Genomic DNA, 20,350 nt, shown 5'->3' on the forward strand with positions numbered 1-20,350 from the left:
ATGATGGTGCATGACCACGGAGCACACGTCACTCGGGCTCCCACATGGGATTGTGTATGTGCGCGTGTAGGGGGCGGGAGGTCCTGCAAGGGGTCACCCGGGGACTTCCGCGTGGGTTTAGGAGGCAGGGGCCTGCGCTTTGGGGTGCCGGGAGGTTTAGGCGGGGTAATGAACCCCGCAGAGAGGGCTTGAGGCGCGCGCAGAAATATGAGTGTGTCTGGGAGTTAAAATTCACCACTCTCCCCAGGGCGCCAGCCCTGCCAAGTGGCCATGTCTGCGTCCCTAAAGCCCCCGAGTCCCCTTCCTTCGGGCCTTTTCCCGGCCCCTCCAACCCCGTCCCCGCCCGGCCTCCCGCCCCAGCCTGCAGCCGAGAAAGCCGGGAGAGCGGACTCCGCCGCGCCCGGCAGCCTCTGGGCATGCTCGGTGGCGGGACCCGCTCCGCGCCGGCAGGGCGCGTCCTCCTTCCCCCAGGGCGGCGGCGGCGGCGCCTGCAGCTGCGGCCGCCGCGCCCCGGCCCCGCACACCTTTGGGGGCGGCGGGGGCCACCCTGCTCGGTGGGAGCCGAGAGCGCCCCCCACCCGGAACCTTCAAGCGAGCAGAGGCGGGGCTGGCTCGAGGGGCGCGGAGGCGGGAGTGAGACCTCCGAGCTGCCTGCCGTTCCTTAGAAAGTAAAGCTCAGCTCGCTAGCGGAGCCGGCCTCCCGGCCGCCGGCGGGGGCGGGGCGGGCCGGGTAGGGGGTGGTCTCGGCGCCTAGCGCGAGGTGCGAGTTTAGTAGCCGCCCACCCTCTTCTTGGTCCCCGCCCCCAGGGAATTAGAATTCGCTGGGAAAGTGTCTGGTTCTCGGAGAATCCCTGGAGCGGGGTGCGGGGGCGCACCCGGCACAAAATGGTTAAAAAAGTCCACGCGCGCCTAGGGGCCCCTCTTATGAAAAGTCTGCGCGCCAGCGCCTGGGCACCCCCTTTGCTGATTTGAGGGTCAGTTGCCCGGAGGAAATCCGCTCGTCGCAGGGGAAGGGATGCGATGAGGGAAGCCTCAAGCCGGTGCCGGCTCCCACCCCGACGCCTTCTCGGGGGCGCACCTCCAGCCTGGCGGGCGCGGGGCACTGCTGGGCCGGGGCGTTCGCGGCGGGCGGCGGGCGGCCGGAGCAGGCTCGGCCAGCGGCTCACTCTCTCTGCCTCCTCCCCCCAGGATTACCGAGAGGATGGGATGGATCTAGGCAGTGACGCCGGCAGCAGCAGCAGCAACAGCAGCCGCGCCAGTTCGCAGTCCAACTCCACCAAAGTGACCCCTTGCTCCGAGTGCAAATCCTCGTCGTCGCCGGGGGGCAGCCTGGACTTGGTGTCTGCCCTGGAGGACTATGAGGAGCCCTTCCCGGTCTACCAGAAGAAGGTGATTGATGAGTGGGCGCCGGAGGAGGACGGGGAGGAGAAGGAAGAGGAGGACGGGCGCCACGAGCGAGGGTGCAGGGATGACCGCTGTCCGGCCCGGGAGCCGGGGGACGTGAGCGCCGGGCCCCGCAGCGGCGGGGGCAGGAACGCCACCACCGCCATGCCGCCCCCGGTGCCCAACGGCAACCTCCACCCGCACGACCCCCAGGACCTCAGGCACAATGGCAACGTGGTGGTGGCCGGCCGGCCGAGCGGCTCCCGGGCCCCGCGCCGCGCGGTCCAGAAGCCCCAGCCTGCAGGGGGCCGGCGCGTCGGCCGGGGCCCGGCGGCCGGGGGCCTCTGCCTTCAGCCCACGGACAGCAGGACGTGCGTCCCAGAGGAGCCCCCGGCTCCCCCTATGGACTGGGAGGCGCTGGAGAAGCATCTGGCCGGGTTGCAGTTCCGGGAGCAGGAGGTGCGGAACCAAGGCCAGGCGAGGACCAACTCCACCTCCGTAAGTTGGCCGGGGTGCGTGCTCACGCGCGCACACACGTACCCACCCCGCGCACGGCCCGCACGCGCCCTCCCTGCGCTCGCGCCAGCCGCCGGCCCCATTCATTCTGCCGGGAGGGTGGGGGCCGGGCCGGGGAGGCTGCCTTCTGCTTCCCGGGGGTAGGGCTGCTCAGTCTCTGAGCTGTCTGGATTTGCAGGATGGGCGGAGAGGAGGGAGGGGCAGACAGAGGGCAGCGGAAAGTCGGGTTAGTGGAACTGGCGACTCATTTTAATGGAATTACTTATGGAGACGAGACTGTGAGTCACTTGCCTGAAAATAAATCCGGGGAGATTTTGGCACCGAAGCCGGTACCCTGCGGGTGATATTTCAAGTCGTAATACTTGTGGCTTTGTCAAGCGTGGTAGGTCTCCCTTCGCTGCCACTGATGTCTCGCCCATATATAGGCTGTCCCTGCGCAGAAGCATGCATTCGCCTGCCCACACCTCCGGTGAGGCAGCACGCGTTGTACCCTCTTGACGTGTGTGCGGATGCTCCTGAATTGGAATGGGCTGACCGCCCTCCTCAGACTTCTTTCCTTTCTGAAACCCGACTTATTGTTGACCTGCTAGGATAAGGGAGTGGTTCTTTCCTCTGTGGGCTGACTCACCCCACTGTCCAGTGAATCCCTCCTAGTTTTGATAAGAAGCCACTTGCAGTTCCTTCCCAGAGGCTGGTGCCTCGGTTCAGGAAACCCAGAGAGGAAAGGGTACTGGAGTGGGAAAGAGAGGGAGGGAAGGAGGGCTGCATCTATAATAAGAAGCTCTGGCAGGTTCACACTTGTCTCAACATCTCTTTTTGCCCCCAAGAGGAGAGCAGATAAATGACTTAAAAGAACAGCATTTTGAAAGTAGCTCCTCTATTTATCACTGTTTTGGGAGAAAGCAACAGTTGTAATTTGAAATCATTAATGACGATCGTGTATGGGGTTGAAGGGTACACAGCTTAAATGAGGGTCTCTCTGTGCGTGGCAGCTGTGTGGCGGCCTAGGAGAATGCTTGCTTGCAGGTGTAATTTTTGGCTTCCCGGCCCAGGGCTACTGGAAATTGGGTGCGTGCACTTCTGACTTCAGGGGTAAGGACGGTAACTGTGTTCCACAGAGAAATTGGCATGGTTTCTATGAGAGAGAGCCCTTGGCTGACAGAACCTATTGGTTAGTGTCCCTTGAGAAACTACCTATTAAATTAACACACTCGTTTTAATCCCAGCTGTTTACCATGGCCACTAGCAGACACGGAATCTTTCCATTAGAGCCAGTACTTGCTCTTGTATCTTGCAATTCAAAACATCCTTCTCCCACTTGGTGCTGAGAAAAAATACCTGATTAAGCTCCCTGGACTTAAACAGTGACTTGAAGATAAAGAAGTTTCCTTTACTATGGCCTGACATTTTTACATTCCAGGAAAATGTAATCATTGGGTTATACATGCAAAGTTAGGGTTTAATGATGACAATGAGCTTCATTATTTAGAATGTTCTTGAGCACCCATGTTGTTGTTGGTCAGTTACTAAGTTGTGTCTGACTCTGGGACCCCATGGACTGCAGCATGCCAGGCCTTCCTGTCCTTCACTATCTCCTGGAATTTGCTTAAACTTAAGTCCATCGAGTCGGTGATGCCATCCAACCATCTCATCCTCTGTCATCTCCTTCTCCTCCTGCCCTCAATCTTTCCCAGCCTCAGAATCTTTTCCAAGGAGTTAGCTTTTTGCATTAGATGACCAAAGTATTAGAGCTTCAACTTCAGCATCAGTCCTTCCAGTGAATATTCAGGGTTGATTTCCTTTAGGATTGACTGGTTTGATGTCCTTGCTATCCAAGGGACTCTTCTTGACTTCTGTGCTAAATTCAAAGTCTGATTCTCAGGGCTGCAGTGATACATCTGTCCACATAGGCCTGGAATTATGATGAGCAAGGTAGGGATACAGATTAGACTGACTTCCTTCTAGGAACTTAAAATCTAATGACTCACCTAACAGACTTGCTTCTACCAACACACACACACACACACACACACACACACACACACACACTCCTTTTTATCTATAGTGGAGACTGAATCTTTCCTTCTTGGGCCATCTTTGAAACCTGAGGTGTCTTGTCTTCTCCCCTAGTAAACAGTTTGCTTGTTTACTAGGAAGGGGGGGTTCCTCCCCCTTCCTTTTCTCACTGTCCTGAAGATGTCCCCACTGGGTATTTCTTTCCCAGAAATTTGGGTTCCATTGCTTTAAAGCAAGTATGTGTGCAGGGAAAACGGGAGGGGGAAATGGCCTTCGAGGTTGTTGAATATTGACTTTTTCCACAGTTTGGAAAAATTTGAACAAAATTGCTAGTCATTGTTGGGTTAGAATAGTGATTTTCAAACTAAGTTCTCCATGAAATCACCTTTTAAAAAAATAAAATTAAATAGAATGTACTACAATGGCCAATTTTCTAAAAAGTTTTATTTCAGTTGTATGTGGACACTGGGTCACAGTGTAATTAAGATTTCTCTCGCACTGTGGGTCACTGTCATAAAAGTATGGAAAACGCTGATTAAAATCCTGTTTACTCCTGCCTGGAATAGTGTGAGAATTTATAACCCTGAGGACAGAAGCTTGAGAGTCACAAAGGAGTTGGTGTGGAAGAAGTCTGTTTTGAAGGAACTGCTCAAATCAAGTGCTAGTTTTTGCACCTCCTTCAAAAGTTGTGTGTGGGTTTGACAGAAAACAATAAAATTCTGTAAAGCAATTATCCTTCGATAAAAACTAAATAAATAAAAAGTTGTGTGCGGGTTTCCCTGGTGGCTCTGGTGGAGAATCTGCCTGCCAATGCAGGAGACATGGGTTCGACACGGGTTCAATCCCTGTGTCTGGGAAGATCCCACATGCTCCAGAGCAGCTGAGCCCAAGCACTATAACTGTTGAGCCTGTGTGCTAGAGCCTGGGAATCTCAATTACTGAGCCCATGTGCTGCAACTGCTGAGGTCGGTGTACCCCAGAGCCTGTGCTTTGCAACAAGAGAAGCCACTGCAAGTGGTAAAGAACCTACCTGCCAATGCAAGAGATGTAAGAAATGAGAGTTCAATCCCTGGGTCGGGAAGATCCTCTGAAGGAGGACACGGTAACCTATTCCAGTATTCATGCCTGCAAAAATCCCATGGACAGAGGAGCCTGGTGGGCTGTGTCCGGGGGTTGCAAACAGCGGGACACTACTGAAGCGACTTAGCACGCAGGCACTGCAGTGAGAGGCCTGCACCCTGCAGCTGGAGAGTAGCCCCTGCTCTCCGCAAGTGGATCAAAGCCCGTGCAGCAGCGGAGACCCAGCGCTGCTGCTGCTGCTGCTAAGTCGAGTCAGTCGTGGCCGACCCTGTGCGACCCCAGAGACGGCAGCCCACCAGGCTTCCCTGTCCCTGGGATTCTCCAGGCAGGAGCACTGGAGCAGGTTGCCATTTCCTCCTCCAATGCATGAAAGTGAAAAGTGAAAGTGAAGTCGCTCAGTCGTGTCCGACTCTTAGCGACCCCATGGACTGCAGCCTACCAGGCTCCTCCGTCCATGGGATTTTCCAGGCAAGAGTACTGGAGTGGGGTGCCATTGCCTTCTCCAGACCCAGCACAACCGTAAATAATAAACCGTTTTTAAAAAGGGCTGTGTGCTAATATATTTAAGTGAAGTTAATATATAGTACTGAGAGGAAAGGTATAAAATGAAAAAGAAGGGCACCTCTTTTTCACGTGTAAGGAGACCCAAATAAGCTATTCCCGCCTCATGACTTTTGCCTGTGCTGTTAGCTCTGTGTGGAATCGAGTGACTGGTTCCTCGTCATCATCCCAGACTGTCCTCAACTCCCTTCCTCCGAGAGGCTGTCCCTGCGCCCCCTCCCAAGTGCAGAGTAAGGCACTCCACGCTCTACCCAGGCATGCCTTGTGTATTTTCTTAGTGCTTGTCACCGCCTGACGTGATCTTATTCAGTTCTTCATTTTTGGTCTTTTTAGAATTGAATTGGAGTACAGTGGGCTAGCCTGCATTGTTTTATTGCTATAACCTAGTATCTGTGATAGTTCTTGAATATTGAATGAATGACTGAAGTGTTTAGAAGACTCACATGCCCCAGACCTAAAAACCAGCCCCCTTATTGTACAGTTGAGAAAATTGAGGCCCAGAGAGGTTAAGTGATTTGCAGAAGACGCCAGTAAGAAAATCATGAAAGGGATTTTGTTCTTTCTTCTGATGCTAGATTGGGTTTTTTTCCTCTCGATGCTTAAAATTAATTGAAATAAAAGGAAAGAGCTTCCACCTTCCTGAAGTAACTTAAAGGGTGGACGGGTCCTCTCTTGTGTTTCCTTGTGTTAAGGACAAGTAAACTAGGAGATCATCAAAATCCCATGACTTTTGAGTCTCTTCTCACAGACAGGCTTTGGTTTGAATGGAATAATATTGAGTTCTGTCCATCAAAGCAGTGACAGCCTCCTCACCCTTGTTCATGCCCCTTTCTTCCTCTCACCTACAGCGACAGGCTCAAAACGAAGGACTGAGATCACAAAGGTATGTTGACGATCAGCTGTCTCTAATCTAGGGAAGATTTAGAGGCAAATTTAAAAACACAATGTTTGGGTAGGATGTCAAACCTAGGGCTGACCTTAACTTTGTGACAGTTTCCAGGAGCTAATCTCTTTTGCTGCCAGTGGAGGAGGAGGAGCGTGGATGCTCCTGGGAACTGTCTTTGGTGTCAGAGCAGGAGGGGCCTGGGGAGTCTTGAAGGAGCCTCTGGTGACCTGACTTCCTACTGTCGTCTCCGGGCTGCTCTGGCACAAACCTGCTTGGCCTCAGATGGCCCAGCCCCTCACCTTGATGTCAGAGCCTTGAGGGCAGCGAGGTCACTTTATTCCACTGCCTTATCCCTAGTAGCTCCCTTGGGCCCCAGAGATGCCTGGTGCTATGGAGGGGCTGGGTGGGGGGTGAGGTTCCATCCAACAATCAGAACTACTCCCCGAAGCCCCGCCTTCGGTTGGCCAGACCTCGCCCCCATCCCGTGTCTCTGTGTTTCTCACAGTCCTGCCCTGAGCCTGCAGCCATGTAAAGGCTCCTGGCAAACTCAAGCGCCGCACACAATCCAGGACTAGAGTACCGAGTCATGTGCGTCCTGCCCCGGTATGTTCATTGTGCTGTGCTGTGCTTAATCGCTCAGTCATGTTCAATTTTTGGTGACCCTATGGATTGTAGCCCGCCAGGCTCTGTCCATGGGGATTCTCCAGGCAAGCATACTGGAAAGGGTTGCCACGCCCTCCTTCAGTGGATCTTCCCAACCCAGGGATTGAACCCAGGTCTCCCGCATCGCAGGCAGATTCTTTACCATCTGAGCCACTGGGAAAGCCCATTGTCTTCCTGCCGACTCTATGGGAACTGGTATGGACAACTCTTAGGGAAACCTGAACTTCTCTTCCTGTTTCCCTCTTCTGAACACAGTCCCAAGTGCTTGGCTTTCCCTTTCTCCTGCTTCTCCAGGACCTTAATTTGTCACAGTATCATTCTTCTGTCTCCCCATCACCCCAAGTGGAGTTGGGGTGCCCACTGCCTCAACCTACTCCTCTTCCTAAATGGAGTATAACTTCACCCCTTTTTCTCAATGGTCTTTCTGTGAAATTTTCTCAGGCTTCGTAATACTTCATGTTGGGCCTGTTCTACCTCTGGAAAGTCACTCCTTTTTTCTCCCTTTGACTTCTCCTTTTGATTTTTTATTAAAAAAAGAAACAACTCCATTGAGGCAGAATTGACATACAATTAACTGTACATTTAAAGTATGCAGTCTGATGAGTGGTGACTTACGTGTACACCTGTGAAACCATGGCTAAAGTCGAGGTAATGAACCTATCTTTCACTCCCCAAAGTATACCCATGCTGCTTTGTGATCCCCCCATTCTGTCCCTTGGCAACCGCTGACTTCATTTTTATCACTGTGAGTTAGCTTGCATTTTCTAAAACTAATGTAAAAGGAATTATATAACATGCACTCATTTTTTTGTCTGACATCTTTCAGTCAGCATATAATTAGTTTGTGCTTCATCTGTGTTGTTGGGTATGTTAATAACACATTCCTTTTGATTGCTGAGTAGAGTTCCATTTTATGGATATACTCTATTGTCCAGTTGATGGACCTTTGGGTTGTTTCATTTATTTGCTTTTGTCTATTACAAATAAAAGTGTCATGAATATCCACATACAAGTCTTTCCATGGACATATTCTTTTACTTCTCTTGGGAAAATACCTAAGAGTGGAATGACCGGACCATATGAGAGGTGTGTGTTTAACTGTTTGAGAAGTTGTTTTTTTTTTTTTTCCATTTATTTTTATTAGTTGGAGGCTAATTACTTTACAATATTGTAGTGGTTTTTGCCATACACTGACATGAATCAGTCAAGGATTTACATGTGTTCCCCATCCTGATCCCCGCTCCTGTCTCCCTCCCCATCCCATCCCTCTGAGTCTTTCCAGTGCACCAGCCCCGAGCACTTGTCTCATGCATCCAACCTGGGCTGGTGATCTGTTTCACCCTTGATAGTATACTTGTTTCAATGCTATTCTCTCAGAACACCCCACCCTCACCTACTCCCACAGAGTCTAAAAGTCTGTTCTGTACATCTGTGTCTCTTTTCCTGTTTTGCATATAGGGTTATCGTTACCATCTTTCTAAATTCTATATATATGCGTTAGTATACTGTATTGGTCTTTATCTTTCTGGCTTACTTCACTCTGTATAATGGGCTCCAGTTTCATCCATCTCATTAGAACTGATTCAGATGAATTCTTTTTAATGGCTGAGTAATATTCCATAGTGTATATGTACCAGAGCTTCCTTATCCATTTGTCTGCTGATGGGCATCTAGGTTGCTTCCATGTCCTGGCTATTATAAACAGTGCTGCGATGAACATTGGGGTGCCCGTGTCTCTTTCAGATCTGGTTTCCTTGGTGTGTATACCCAGGAGTGGGATTGCTGGGTCATATGGTAGTTTTATTTCCAGTTTTTTGAGGAATCTCCACACTGTTTTCCATAGTGGCTGTACTAGTTTGCATTCCCACCAACAGTGTAAGAGGGTTCCCTTTTCTCCACACCCTCTCCAGCATTTATTGCTTGTAGACTTTTGGATAGCAGCCATCCTGACTGGCGTGTAAGGGTACCTCATTGTGGTTTTGATTTGCATTTCTCTGATAATGAGTGATGTTGAGCATCTTTTCATGTGAAGAGTTGCCTGTTTTCTAAAGAGGTTTCCCAGTTTGATGTCGGCTTCCTCTCCCACCATTTGCTGTATTCCTCCTATGTTCTTGGCGACTGGTGGGACATCTCTCTTCAGGTGATTGGGGTAACTGCTCCCCTCTGCCTTAAGAGAAAACCTCAGCAAAATACCAGGATCACATCTTATATCCAACCTGCAGTCATTGTTGTTCAGAAAAAGAAAAGGACTCGTTTTTAAATTAGAATTCTAGTTGTAGACCTGAAACATTTTAATCGCCATTTTATTATTTTTTTACTGTCTATGACAGGTGCATTTCCCTCTTTTAATGAGAAGATAAGAATAATTTTAATTGACATGTTAATTGAAAGTAGATTCTCCTGGTGAAGTTATTTCCAAAGTACTTGAAAGCAGTTTGTCTTTTTATTTGTTTGTACTATTAACAAGTAGCAAACTTTAAATTACCTACATTTCTTCCTAGAATGGTACTAATTACAGGTTGTTTTCAGTGTATTATTCTGTAAGAATTACAACCCAGTTACTCCTCCATCAACGACACCTCTAAAGTAGCTTTGAATGGCTAAGTAGTTTGTTTCCTTAGTTACTTAGGCTATGTTTAAATTACATGAATTCCTGTTTTTATAGACTAAATTAAGAGGTCTTTATTATTCCTGCAAAATATAGTAAAGTTTGTGTTTAATAAGTTACGTGATTCCTCAGCCTGGGACACCGCAGTGAAAACATTCTGAGTGGTTTGCAGTTACCATTTATCCTTCTTAGAGAGCATGACATGACAGTGTTACAATCACTTTTTAAAAATTTTAACCATAACTGGAAATGACTGGGGCTAACTGTATACTGTGTATCAACCTTACTTTGAAATATTTAGTGTCATCACTGTCTGCTTTTCTAATTTATGTTGATTCCTGTTTAAGAGCTGCAAGGCTGCTCTGTCCATTAGCATGTAACTCAAGAAAGAAATATGGTTGGCTTTTCCAAAAAAAAATAGGTTGCAGGTAAACCATAGGTTCTCAGGCTCTGTGTATTTCAGCTACCATCAGATAGTTCACCCTACTGCAGAAAAACCTTTGGAAAATATTGTAGTTGGAGTAAAGGAAATCTATGCCCACCAGTTGGTTTGCACATCATGGTCCTTTAGAACATTCTGAGGAACACTGTCATGGTGCAGATCTGAAAAACAGATGGAGATATGCTCATCACACATTCACTGAGCTGTTTGAGCATCTCACCACTGACATCGCATCACCTTCCTCCATCCATTTCTAGCTCAGCCTGCACTTTCAACTCCAGATCCTTCGCCTGGCATTCCTTGCGACTTCACTCCCAGGAAAGCCCAGCATGAGCCTTTTCCTCTGTAGCAGGACCAGACATTATTGGCCACGAAACAGTCCAGCGCTGTCTTCCCCAAGGCCTGCTCTGACTCAGGTCTTTGGGAAGCCATCCCTGATCATCTCAGCTCTGAGCAACTTCTCCTCTGAACTTCTTATTCCACTTGTGTTCCACTTTCTCATTCTCAGGCTTTCAAAGCCTCATCCCTAACAAAACTCAGACCATATCTGTCAATTTCTGCTTCCAGGCATTCTGTTTTTGTGGGATGTCTCTTGTCTGCCCCACTATTTTAAATCCCTCCTCCCCTGCAAACACATACGTATATAGTCTTGGGCATTTTCCGAGGAGTAGCCATTTGATGGATGCTTGTTATCTGTATTAATGCATTTTGTACCACCTGTTTAGTTTTTAAATTTGTTCAAAGCTGCTATACTATGAACTAATTCATAGGATTATGAATTAGTCATAGTCCTAATAATAGTAATTCCAGGTCCTTCCTTAAGAGCTTCTCTAAACTCTGTGACATTACATTTGCATTTTAAAAGAAATTTGTTTTTACTCCTGGACCTTTGCATCAAAGACATGAGTGGTTTTATTTTCTTACCTCTGAAATTCAATCCTAAGATTTGGTTTTTTTTAAACAACAAGGGCCTTTGCAAATGTTTTTCTTTAGCTGCTTTATGTTCCTTGAGCTCTTAGGACTGATGACGCTTTACACACTTACTGCTTTTATACTGTCAGTCACTAGGAGATTATTTTGCACATAGCTGTTGGAGAAATTCGAGTGTCAATTATGAAACTGAGCATTTTTAATAGAAAAGTAGTAAGATTTTAAAGATAGAAAGGATCTCAGAGATCAACTCATCAAACCCTCACCACTTTCAGAGGAGAAAACAGGCTTATGACGATTAAACATCTTCACCCACCTTCCTCAACCCAGGACTGACCCAGTCTCAGGTCACCTGATTCACAGTTTCCATTTTTAATGAACTCTGTCCCCTTCAGCTATCTTTTTTTTTTTCTTAAAGAAAGTCTTTTCACAACTTAATTGGAGGATAGATCCAGCCTCATCACTTAAGAGCTTCATGACTAGAAGTAGATTCTAATTTTTATCACCTGATAGAAAAGTTTCATTTTGTTTATTTCTCTTTTTCTTTTCAAAACCCATATTGTAATACAGTTATAAACTTGGTCTCTTCCATTTAGAGTTTAGCTCATCACTGTATTTCTACCAACAAAACAGTGCTCTTCTTGAGCTGACAGATTTTTTTTTCCTGTCCTTTTCTCATCTGTAAATACCTTTCTCTGACTGTCCACCCTCCCTTCCAGCACTGGGGGACATGCCGTCCTCTCCTCTCATGGGTTCAGGGCTCACTGGCACTTGAGAAGCCTGCAAGGACCCACCTGCGCTCCAGGAGACAGAGGAGGAAGCTGAGAGGGTGAGGGTTCGCCTTTGCCTGCATCACTTCTGTTTACAATCTGCCCATTGACTGTCAGGCCTTGAGGAGGTGCCTGGGTTCAAAAGGACAGAGGAGAGAAGACCTCTCTGTGACTCACTCAACAAGCTGATTGATTTTGTTTTGAAACTGATTTTATTTTATCTAGACAGAGTTTTGGGCTTGCCTGGTGGGTCAGATGGTAAAGAATCCGCCTGCAGTGTGGGAGGCCTGGGTTTGATCCCTGAATTGGGAAGATCCCTGGAGGAGGCAACCCACTCCAGTATTCTTGCCTGAAGAAGCCCCATGGATAGAGGAGCGTGGCAGGTTGCAGTCCATGGGGTCGCAAAGAATCGGATGCAACTGAGCGACTAAGCACAACATAGCACAGAGTTTCAAGTGCTCTTTTATTATGCGCGTCCAAAAGAGCAAAATGACAAAAACCAAGAAATCGACTAGAAAGAGAGGTATTTGTGGAGTTCAGGAGCAGCCCATGGAATAGTCTCCATTAGGACTCTGGCTTCATTAGAATATGGGTGAGAACTAGGAATAGAAAAATGGATGTCAGGGAAGGGAGATGTGTTTGGATTTTTCTGTTGCCTGTATGATGCTTCTTACTCTTCCAGTTAAATCTGTAAAACTGAGCCATCACTCTTTCCTCTTGTCAGGTCCAGAAGAGTTGTGATAATTTGCCTTCACTTGCCAAGCGTCATCAAATCCCTAAGGGTGCTCACTATTCCAGATGTTCTTGGTGTGTCTGCTTTGTTTTGGTTTGGTCTGATTGCTATTTCACTCTTGTGAATGATTCTGTTATTTTCCTATTTATTTCTTTGTTAATTATGTCCAGCATGCGCTGTCACCAATCTTTATCACTTGTTTTACTGTTTTCATTCATAAATATTTTAACCTAATTTTGTTCTCTCCACCTGACCTGTTTTTTTTTAATATTTGTGTTATTTTAAGCTATTCTCATTTTTTTCCTACTTCCGTGGTATTTACTCAGTAAAGTATATCTGATTCAAAAGGTGATGATTTAATTAGGAAATAGCCAGGTGATAGGAATGAACTTGACCAATCTTGTTCAGCCCCTTGTTCACGTTGATGGTTATTTAAGTACTTGTGAAATATTTTTTAGTTATGTTTAACTGGCATGAGGTTATTCTTAAACCAAAGCTTACTGGAAGTGAAAAAATTACCAGTTTTCTTCAGTCTAGCTTTGTATATCAGATTTCCTAATAATTACCTCTTGTATATGTCCATTTTACTGATACCCCTGTATCTCCATCCAAATATTTTATATTTGTAATTGGGCTTTCTGATATATCCACCATCAACAATATCATGTTCATCTTTCTATTTTTCAATGTCTTTCCTTAATATTTATGGCTCATCAAAGTGATTGTGAATCTTCCTTGGGGTATTAGCACAGTATACCAAAAAAAAAGCTTCAATTTTTATGGATTACAGGGAGCAATGCATTAGTCAGCAGCTGATTTCTGCAAATTCATCACTTCAAGAGTTTTATTACCCATGTCCTAATAGACATGATTGATTCTTCAGAACTCTTCCTTGTAGAAATAATGTCTTAGTTATTCATAGACTTTTTGACTTTTTCTTTTCTTTTTTTTTTTTAACAAAATGTTACAAAAAGCTTATATCAAGAAAGTGTGGGGACTTGGACTTTTCCAGGTGATGCTCCATTTGCCCAGGTGGATGGGGTTTGTTTTCAAGGTCTTTGAGGAAGAGCAGAGGCCAGAGTACCATCTCTGCAGCCTCACAGCCAAGCCTCCAGGAGGCAGAGTTTCTGCCCCTCGCTCCTGGACACCCACCAGCCAGGCTGGTAGATCATTGTCCCCACGGCGGCACATACCCACCACTTCCTCCTCCAGGACACCCCTCCCCACTGTGATCTGCAGCCTGCCTCTGTTTCCCCTCTTACACCTGTTTAGGTGACCTGTCTGAGAACCAATGCAAAGTCGGTAAGAAAGTGGTTCCTCTCTGCTGGGTACCTCTGGTGGCCAGAGTCCCTGCCAGGCTCCCTCTTGGACCACTTGGTGATGAAGAGCTGAGGACAGGCACTCTCCCCAGCCAGCTGGCTGTGGTCAGGGCCCACCTGCCCACTAGTAGGCTATAGACATGTCCCGAACAAAATAACAGGTAAGTCGTAGCAGCTGCTTGATTCTGTAACTTGATTCTGTCTCCTTCTTTGTTTGCCATACATGGGAAGAACTTTGCTGTCTAAAAAAGTTTAAAGGGAATGAGGTAATTTCCTCATAATTCCTGAGATCTCTAGCCGTGTTGTAAATTTAGATTTGAGGCTAAAGCGTTAAAAAAAATAAAAACAGAAAAGCTGCTGCGTTAGGAAAGGCTGGGGCATTTTAAATGTCAAGTGTGGCAGCATAAGAGCTTGTACCTCCTTTTCCCCATCTGTAGAAAGAGTAGTGTTCAACTTCTTTCTAAAATAAGAAGGGTCTGGACCTCTGGGAACCTAGCACAGTGTCTTCTTAGAAAAGAACGTTCAGGCCTCATCTCCACTCCTATAAAAATAACATGTTTTCAAATAGTTTCAAAACCAACATAGCCTTCTGTTTTTCTCCTCATGGTTCCGGTGGCTAAAAATTATGCCACTTATGAAAATTACAATTTTTTTTCTTTGTGCAATCTTACGTAATTTGGGTCCATTTTGACCCTGGTCTGACATTTTATTATGAGTAACAACATCTTAAGTGCTCTGTTCTTTTTATTTCCACTCTGAAATTGGTTTTGTGAGGAGTAAGAGAAGGCCACTGGGATTTTATTTTTAAATACTTAAATTACGTAAATTATGTAACCATTCATCTCCTGTTAGAGTTGTCATCTGGTCAACAGTGGCCCCACTGTCTGACCCAAATAGCCCTTAAAGTAAGAGCTCATTCTAGAAGAAGAATTTTAGGCAGCAGTAACTTTCAGTTTTCCTGAATACTGGCTCTCCTGTGGTATGGTGATTTCAACATTAGACGTATTTTTCTTGTGTTTCATATAGAAACTCAGCAAAGCAAATGTATAGTGGTTGTGCTTGTCCTGACCTGTAAGACCTCTGCAGAAATTTTAGTACTCTGGAAGCAAATTAAAACTCTCCAGTAAGCAATCATCCCTGAATCATCACATTCACTGAGAATGTGAATATCAGAGCTGGAAGGGACTCCATAGCAAAGGCGGCAAATTCTAATGCTTCCAGAGGCCACGTTGGGAACTTATGAGAGCAATGGAAGATGGGTCCCAGGGACAGAAGACAGCTGTTCTTTCGTACTCCCGGCTCGTTGCTCTGCCAGGCAGAGTCTCAAAGTTCTGATATGTCAGGAGAAACCCAGGACCCAGATTTTTAGGAAAAATATCTTGGCTACTGGGGCTTCCCAGGCGGCTCAGTGGTAAAGAATTCACCTGCCAATGCAGGAGACTCAGGAGATGCAGCTTTGATCCCAGAGTCAGGAAGATCCCCTGGAGAAGGAAATGGCAGCCTACTCCAGTATTCTAGCCTGGAGAATCCCACGGACAGAGGAGCCTGGCGGGCTACAGTTGCGAAGAGTCAGAGGGACACGACTGAGCAACCAACTGAGCATGGATGCATTTTGAATACTAAATGCCCTGCAAATAACTTTAAATAAAGTTTTGTGGAATTAAGAAGCAGATCTGCAGTTCAGAAGGTGCCCTTGGGCTACCAGTTTTCCATCCTACTCTTAACCCAACCCCTTCATTTTACAGGTAAGAAAACAGAGCCAAAGACTGATGTGGGGATGAGATGAGGGTAACTTGCTGAAAGGTTTGATAAGAGTCTAGAAATGAGGGATCTCAGGGAGGAAAACTTCTGAAGGAGTGTTGGCCTGATTTACTGACACCAGAGTAACACCTCCCCCACTTTCAGTGCTTCAAGTAATTTAAAGCAGTAACATCCAGAAGAAAAAATGATAATAAAAGATACCCTACACACCTTCCTCTATTTCACTTTATTTTTATACACATTCCATTACTTAGAATGTTCCTTTCTCTTTCATCTTCAAAGCAGTTCAGAAATCGATTTGTTATTTGGATTTGGGGTATTTCATTATTTTGAAGGATGAAAAGGGAAGGGCTCTTTAAGAACAGATTGTCTTAAGCATAAACATGTGTGTGCACACAGCCCCAGACACACTGCAGGATATGTGGTCTCAGTTCTTTTATCTTCTGGAAACTCATCTGAGACCATTTAATCCCAAGGGGTGACAGCAGGGGTGAGTTCTAATAAAATTTCTTGTTATACAGAATCTAATGAAACTTTAATACTGCTGAAGTGTTTTGAGTTTTTATTTAATTGTAGCTGTTACTACACAGTATTTAGGAGGACCTATTGAAAGTATAGTTGGGTTTTTTTTTTCCATTTATTTTTATTAGTTGGAGGCTAATTACTTTACAGTATTGTAGTGGTTTTTGCCATACATTGACACGAATCAGCCATGGATCTACATGTGTTCCCCATCCTGAACCCCCTTCCCTCCTCCCTCCCCATCCCATCCCTCTGGGTCATCCCAGTGCACCAGCCCCGAACACTTGTCTCATGCATCCAACCTGGACTGGTGATCTGTTTCACACTTGATAATATACATGTTTCGATGCTGTTCTCTCTGAACATCCCACCCTCGCCTTCTCCCATAGAGTCCAAGAGTCTGTTCTGTACATCTGTGTCTCTTTTTCTGTCTTGCATATAGCGTTATCACTACCATCTTTCTAAATTCCATGTATATGCGTTAGTATACGGTATTGGTGTTTATCTTTCTGGCTTACTTCACTCTGTATAATGGGCTCCAGTTTTATCCATCTCATTAGAACTGATTCAAATGTATTCTTTTTAATGGCTGAGTAATATTCCATTGTGTATATGTACCATAGCTTTCTTATCCATTTGTCTGCTGATGGGCATCTAGGTTGCTTCCATGTCCTGGCTATTATAAACAGTGCTGCGATGAAAGAAAAAAGAATCAAAAGGAAAAAAGAGTTGTTTTGTTTTTTTTTTTTTTTTTACTCTTTAGAACTATTGGCTTTATGTTCAAAGTCAACAGATTTCAAACAAATGAGACAAGTTTGAGGTGGTTATTCTGCTTTCCTTTGAAAAAATAGAAAATGTTCACTTAGCTTTTTTAAAACAAACTTATTACCTGGGAATAATTTAGATTTACAGAGATGTTAAAAAGATACAAAGATAGTACCAGTTTCTGACTATCCTTTACCAACTTCCCCTGATGTTAAGATTGTATATAATATATATTATATACAATAAACATATATATATATAACTATTAAGATAAATACATTTGTTTTTTAATATTTATTCAGATATAATAAATAGTTCGTGTATATGTGTGTGTGAGTCATTTATAACTGTGGTACATTTGTTGAAACTAAGAACATTGGCACAGTATTATTATCTAAACTGCAGGCTTTAATTGGATTTATATTAGCTTTACAAATTAAGATGTATGTATTAAAAGCACCCAACAAAGCTAATAAATAACATATAGGCTGTGGCTTGAGGAGAGAGGGGAGAGTCAGTGCTTCACATTGTCCCTCGGCTCCCACAAAGTCATCCCAAGCGAACTTGAAACTCAAACAAGTTCTGCTAGCGTGTTTGCTTTGTAAATGCATTTTGAAGACGGGTCTCCCAGCTTCTCTTCCAATGAGGCTGCCTTCTCTCAGTGTCTCCCCTGAAGGAGGAAGCCTGTGTCATGAAGGGACAGGAGAGCCAGTGAAGAGAGAAACGCATACACACAGACCTGGGGACGAGAGGCTCCCCCAGGCAGGAAGGCGGGAGGCAGGGGGCTGTCTGGAGCCATCACCTCGTTTCACGGGCTGTGGTCAGCCACAAGTTGTCACTGTCCTTTGGAATGTTATTTGGCTCGCCAACTTCTGAATCTTTTGTTTACTTGTTTTTTTTAATGAGGGCGCAGTGTTTTGGCTTGAGAGTCTCCTTCTTTGAAGTGAAGGGTCTGATGGAGTTGCAGAGCTCTGTGAGCCCGTAGTGTGAGCCTTCCAGCAGAAGGGAGTGAGTTAGAGTTGACTAGAAAGCGGGGTAAGTGGCCTGGCGGACACAGGCCACTCAAGGTGTGAAATGAGGGGGGTCATGGGGAACACGTTGGAGATTTCACAGGCTAAAAATGGTGAGGAAAGAGGTTTGAGACTTGTGAAAATGAAAAAGGAAAGGAAATTGGCAGATGAGAATGATCAATATTTGTGGACTGGCTGAATACTCTGAATTTTCAAAACTAAACTGGTAATGGGCTCCAGGCATAGTTTTCTCAGCCATAGAAAGATGTCCCTGTGACTCAGTAACTTCTCAGGAGGGTTTCCTGGTTACTCATTCCCTGCCTTTGGGTGGCCTGGTTTGGCTGACAAGCTCGGTGATTTCCTCTTAAGGTTTCTTCAGATTTCCCAGAATTCTTTGTTAATTACATGTTCAATGTATTGTGGATTATGCTACTACTAAGTAAACGTTCTTTTGGTAGAACCCATGTAATTAAGTTGAAAACTGTGTGTTCTCCAGACCAAAATGGTTGGGTTTTTGTTTTGTTTTGTTTTGTTTTCATTTTTTTAATTGAAGTATAGTTGATTTACAATGTTGTGCCAGTCAGTTTCTGATGTATAGCAAAGTGTCTAAGTTATACACATATAGACATTCTTTTTTATACTCTTTTCCATTATGGTTTATCACAGGATATTTCAGACCAAAATTGTTTTGACCCACTGCTTCAATTGATATACTCCTTTGAAATTCACTGGAGGCTATGCTTGAAGACAGAACATACGGACGTCACTGACATCTGTATTCTTAGGTTCTGGTGGATGTGCATGGGGTTTCTGCCTGGCATGAGTTACCCTTCCTAATAGCACCTATGTTCCATTACGGAATTAACTCTTTGCTGTTGTGTGTGATTTTAGTAGGAGGACAATTGCAAGTGGCTGATTCCTGCTCTAGAGACCTCAGCCCAGATTCTCCCTACCCTGACACTGTTGCAAGTGGAGGAGCTCCCCTGGGGCTTTGGGCCTAGTGCATTCCCTGTGAGGCCCTCAGGAGCAGTGGGAGGCCTCCTTGAGCTGGTGACAGCCGCGGAACCCCTCCCACAAGGCGACCATGGCCATGGCTTCACCTTCCCTACCTTTTCCACCTCCCTGAGTTTCTCAGTGTCCATCTCCTGTTGATTCTGTGAGCTTAAGTCAGCTAGGGTTGGTCTTATTGCTTTCCAATCAGGAACTCTAATGGATGAACCAGCTTATCAGTCCCAGAACCAGGCCCTGATATGCTGGGAAAGATTGGGTGCAAAAGGAGAAGAGAGCAACAGAGGATGAGATGGTTGGATGGCATCACCAACTCAATGGGCATAAGTTTGAGGAAACTCTGGAAGATAGTGAAGGACAAGGGAGCCCAGCATCCTGCAGTTCATGGGGTCGCAAAGAGTTGGACATGACAGAACAACAACAAACTGATAATAAAAAGCAGTCTCTAAACTTATGACTCAGATTCAAACATGACAGTTGTAGGCCCAACAGCACTAGGTACATGCCTCTAAGGTATTTTGAGTGTTTCACAGAATCAGTTCAGTCAGTTCAGTTCAGTCACTCAGTCATGTCCAACTCTTTGCGACCCCATGAATTGCAGCACGCCAGGCCTCCCTGTCCATCACCAACTCCCAGAGTTTACTCAAACTCATGCCCATTGAGTCGGTGATGCCATCCAGCCATCTCATCCTCTGTCGTCCCCTCCTCCTCCTGCCCCCAATCCCTCCAAGCATCAGGGTCTTTTCCAATGAGTCAACTCTTCACATGAAGTGGCCAAAGTACTGGAGTTTCAGCTTCAGCATCAGTCCTTCCAATGAACACCCAGGACTGATCTCCTTTAGGATGGACTGGTTGGATCTCCTTGCAGTCCAAGGGACTCTCAAGAGTCTTCTCCAACACCATAGTTCAAAAGCATCAATTTTTCGGTGCTCAGCTTTCTTCACAGTCCAACTCTCACATCCATGCATGACCACTTGAAAAACCATAGCCTTGACCAGACGGCCCTTTGTTGGCAAAGTAATGTCTCTGCTTTTTAATATGCTATCTAGGTTGGTCATAACTTTCCTTCCAAGGAGAAAGCGTCTTTTAATTTCATGGCTGCAGTCACCATCTGCAGTGATTTTGGAGCCCAAAAAAATAAAGTCTGACACTGCTTCCACTGTCTCCCCATCTATTTCCCATGAGGTGATGGGACCAGATGCCATGATCTTAGTTTTCTGAATGTTAAGCTTTAAGCCAACTTTTTCACTCTCCTCTTTCACTTTCATCAACAGGCTTTTTAGCTCCTCTTCACTCTCTGCCATAAGGGTGGTGTCATCTGCATGTCTGAGGTTATTGATATTTCTCCTGGCAATCTTGATTCCAGCTTGTGCTTCT

The 20,350-nt window shown here is 45.8% G+C and overlaps 1 protein-coding gene across 3 annotated transcripts in view; it reads left to right on the forward strand.

The window, feature by feature from the left end:
- Window positions 1-458: 458 nt before the first annotated feature.
- SCHIP1 (schwannomin interacting protein 1) overlaps window positions 459-20,350 on the forward strand; it is a 151,746-nt gene continuing 131,854 nt past the window's right edge. The window contains exons 1-2 of one of the 3 annotated variants that reach the window (XM_043875375.1): window positions 459-668; window positions 1,189-1,881. In XM_043875375.1, the coding sequence (XP_043731310.1) occupies window positions 1,207-1,881 (675 nt within the window). In that variant the 5' untranslated portion in view covers window positions 459-668; window positions 1,189-1,206. Of the gene's footprint in view, window positions 669-788; window positions 975-995; window positions 1,882-20,350 lie in introns of those variants that run through there. The other 2 variants (XM_043875374.1, XM_043875373.1) reach the window with 2 other exon arrangements.

Source organism: Cervus elaphus, chromosome 19, assembly GCF_910594005.1.
Source record: "Cervus elaphus chromosome 19, mCerEla1.1, whole genome shotgun sequence".
In the NCBI taxonomy this organism is placed as follows: domain Eukaryota; kingdom Metazoa; phylum Chordata; class Mammalia; order Artiodactyla; family Cervidae; genus Cervus; species Cervus elaphus.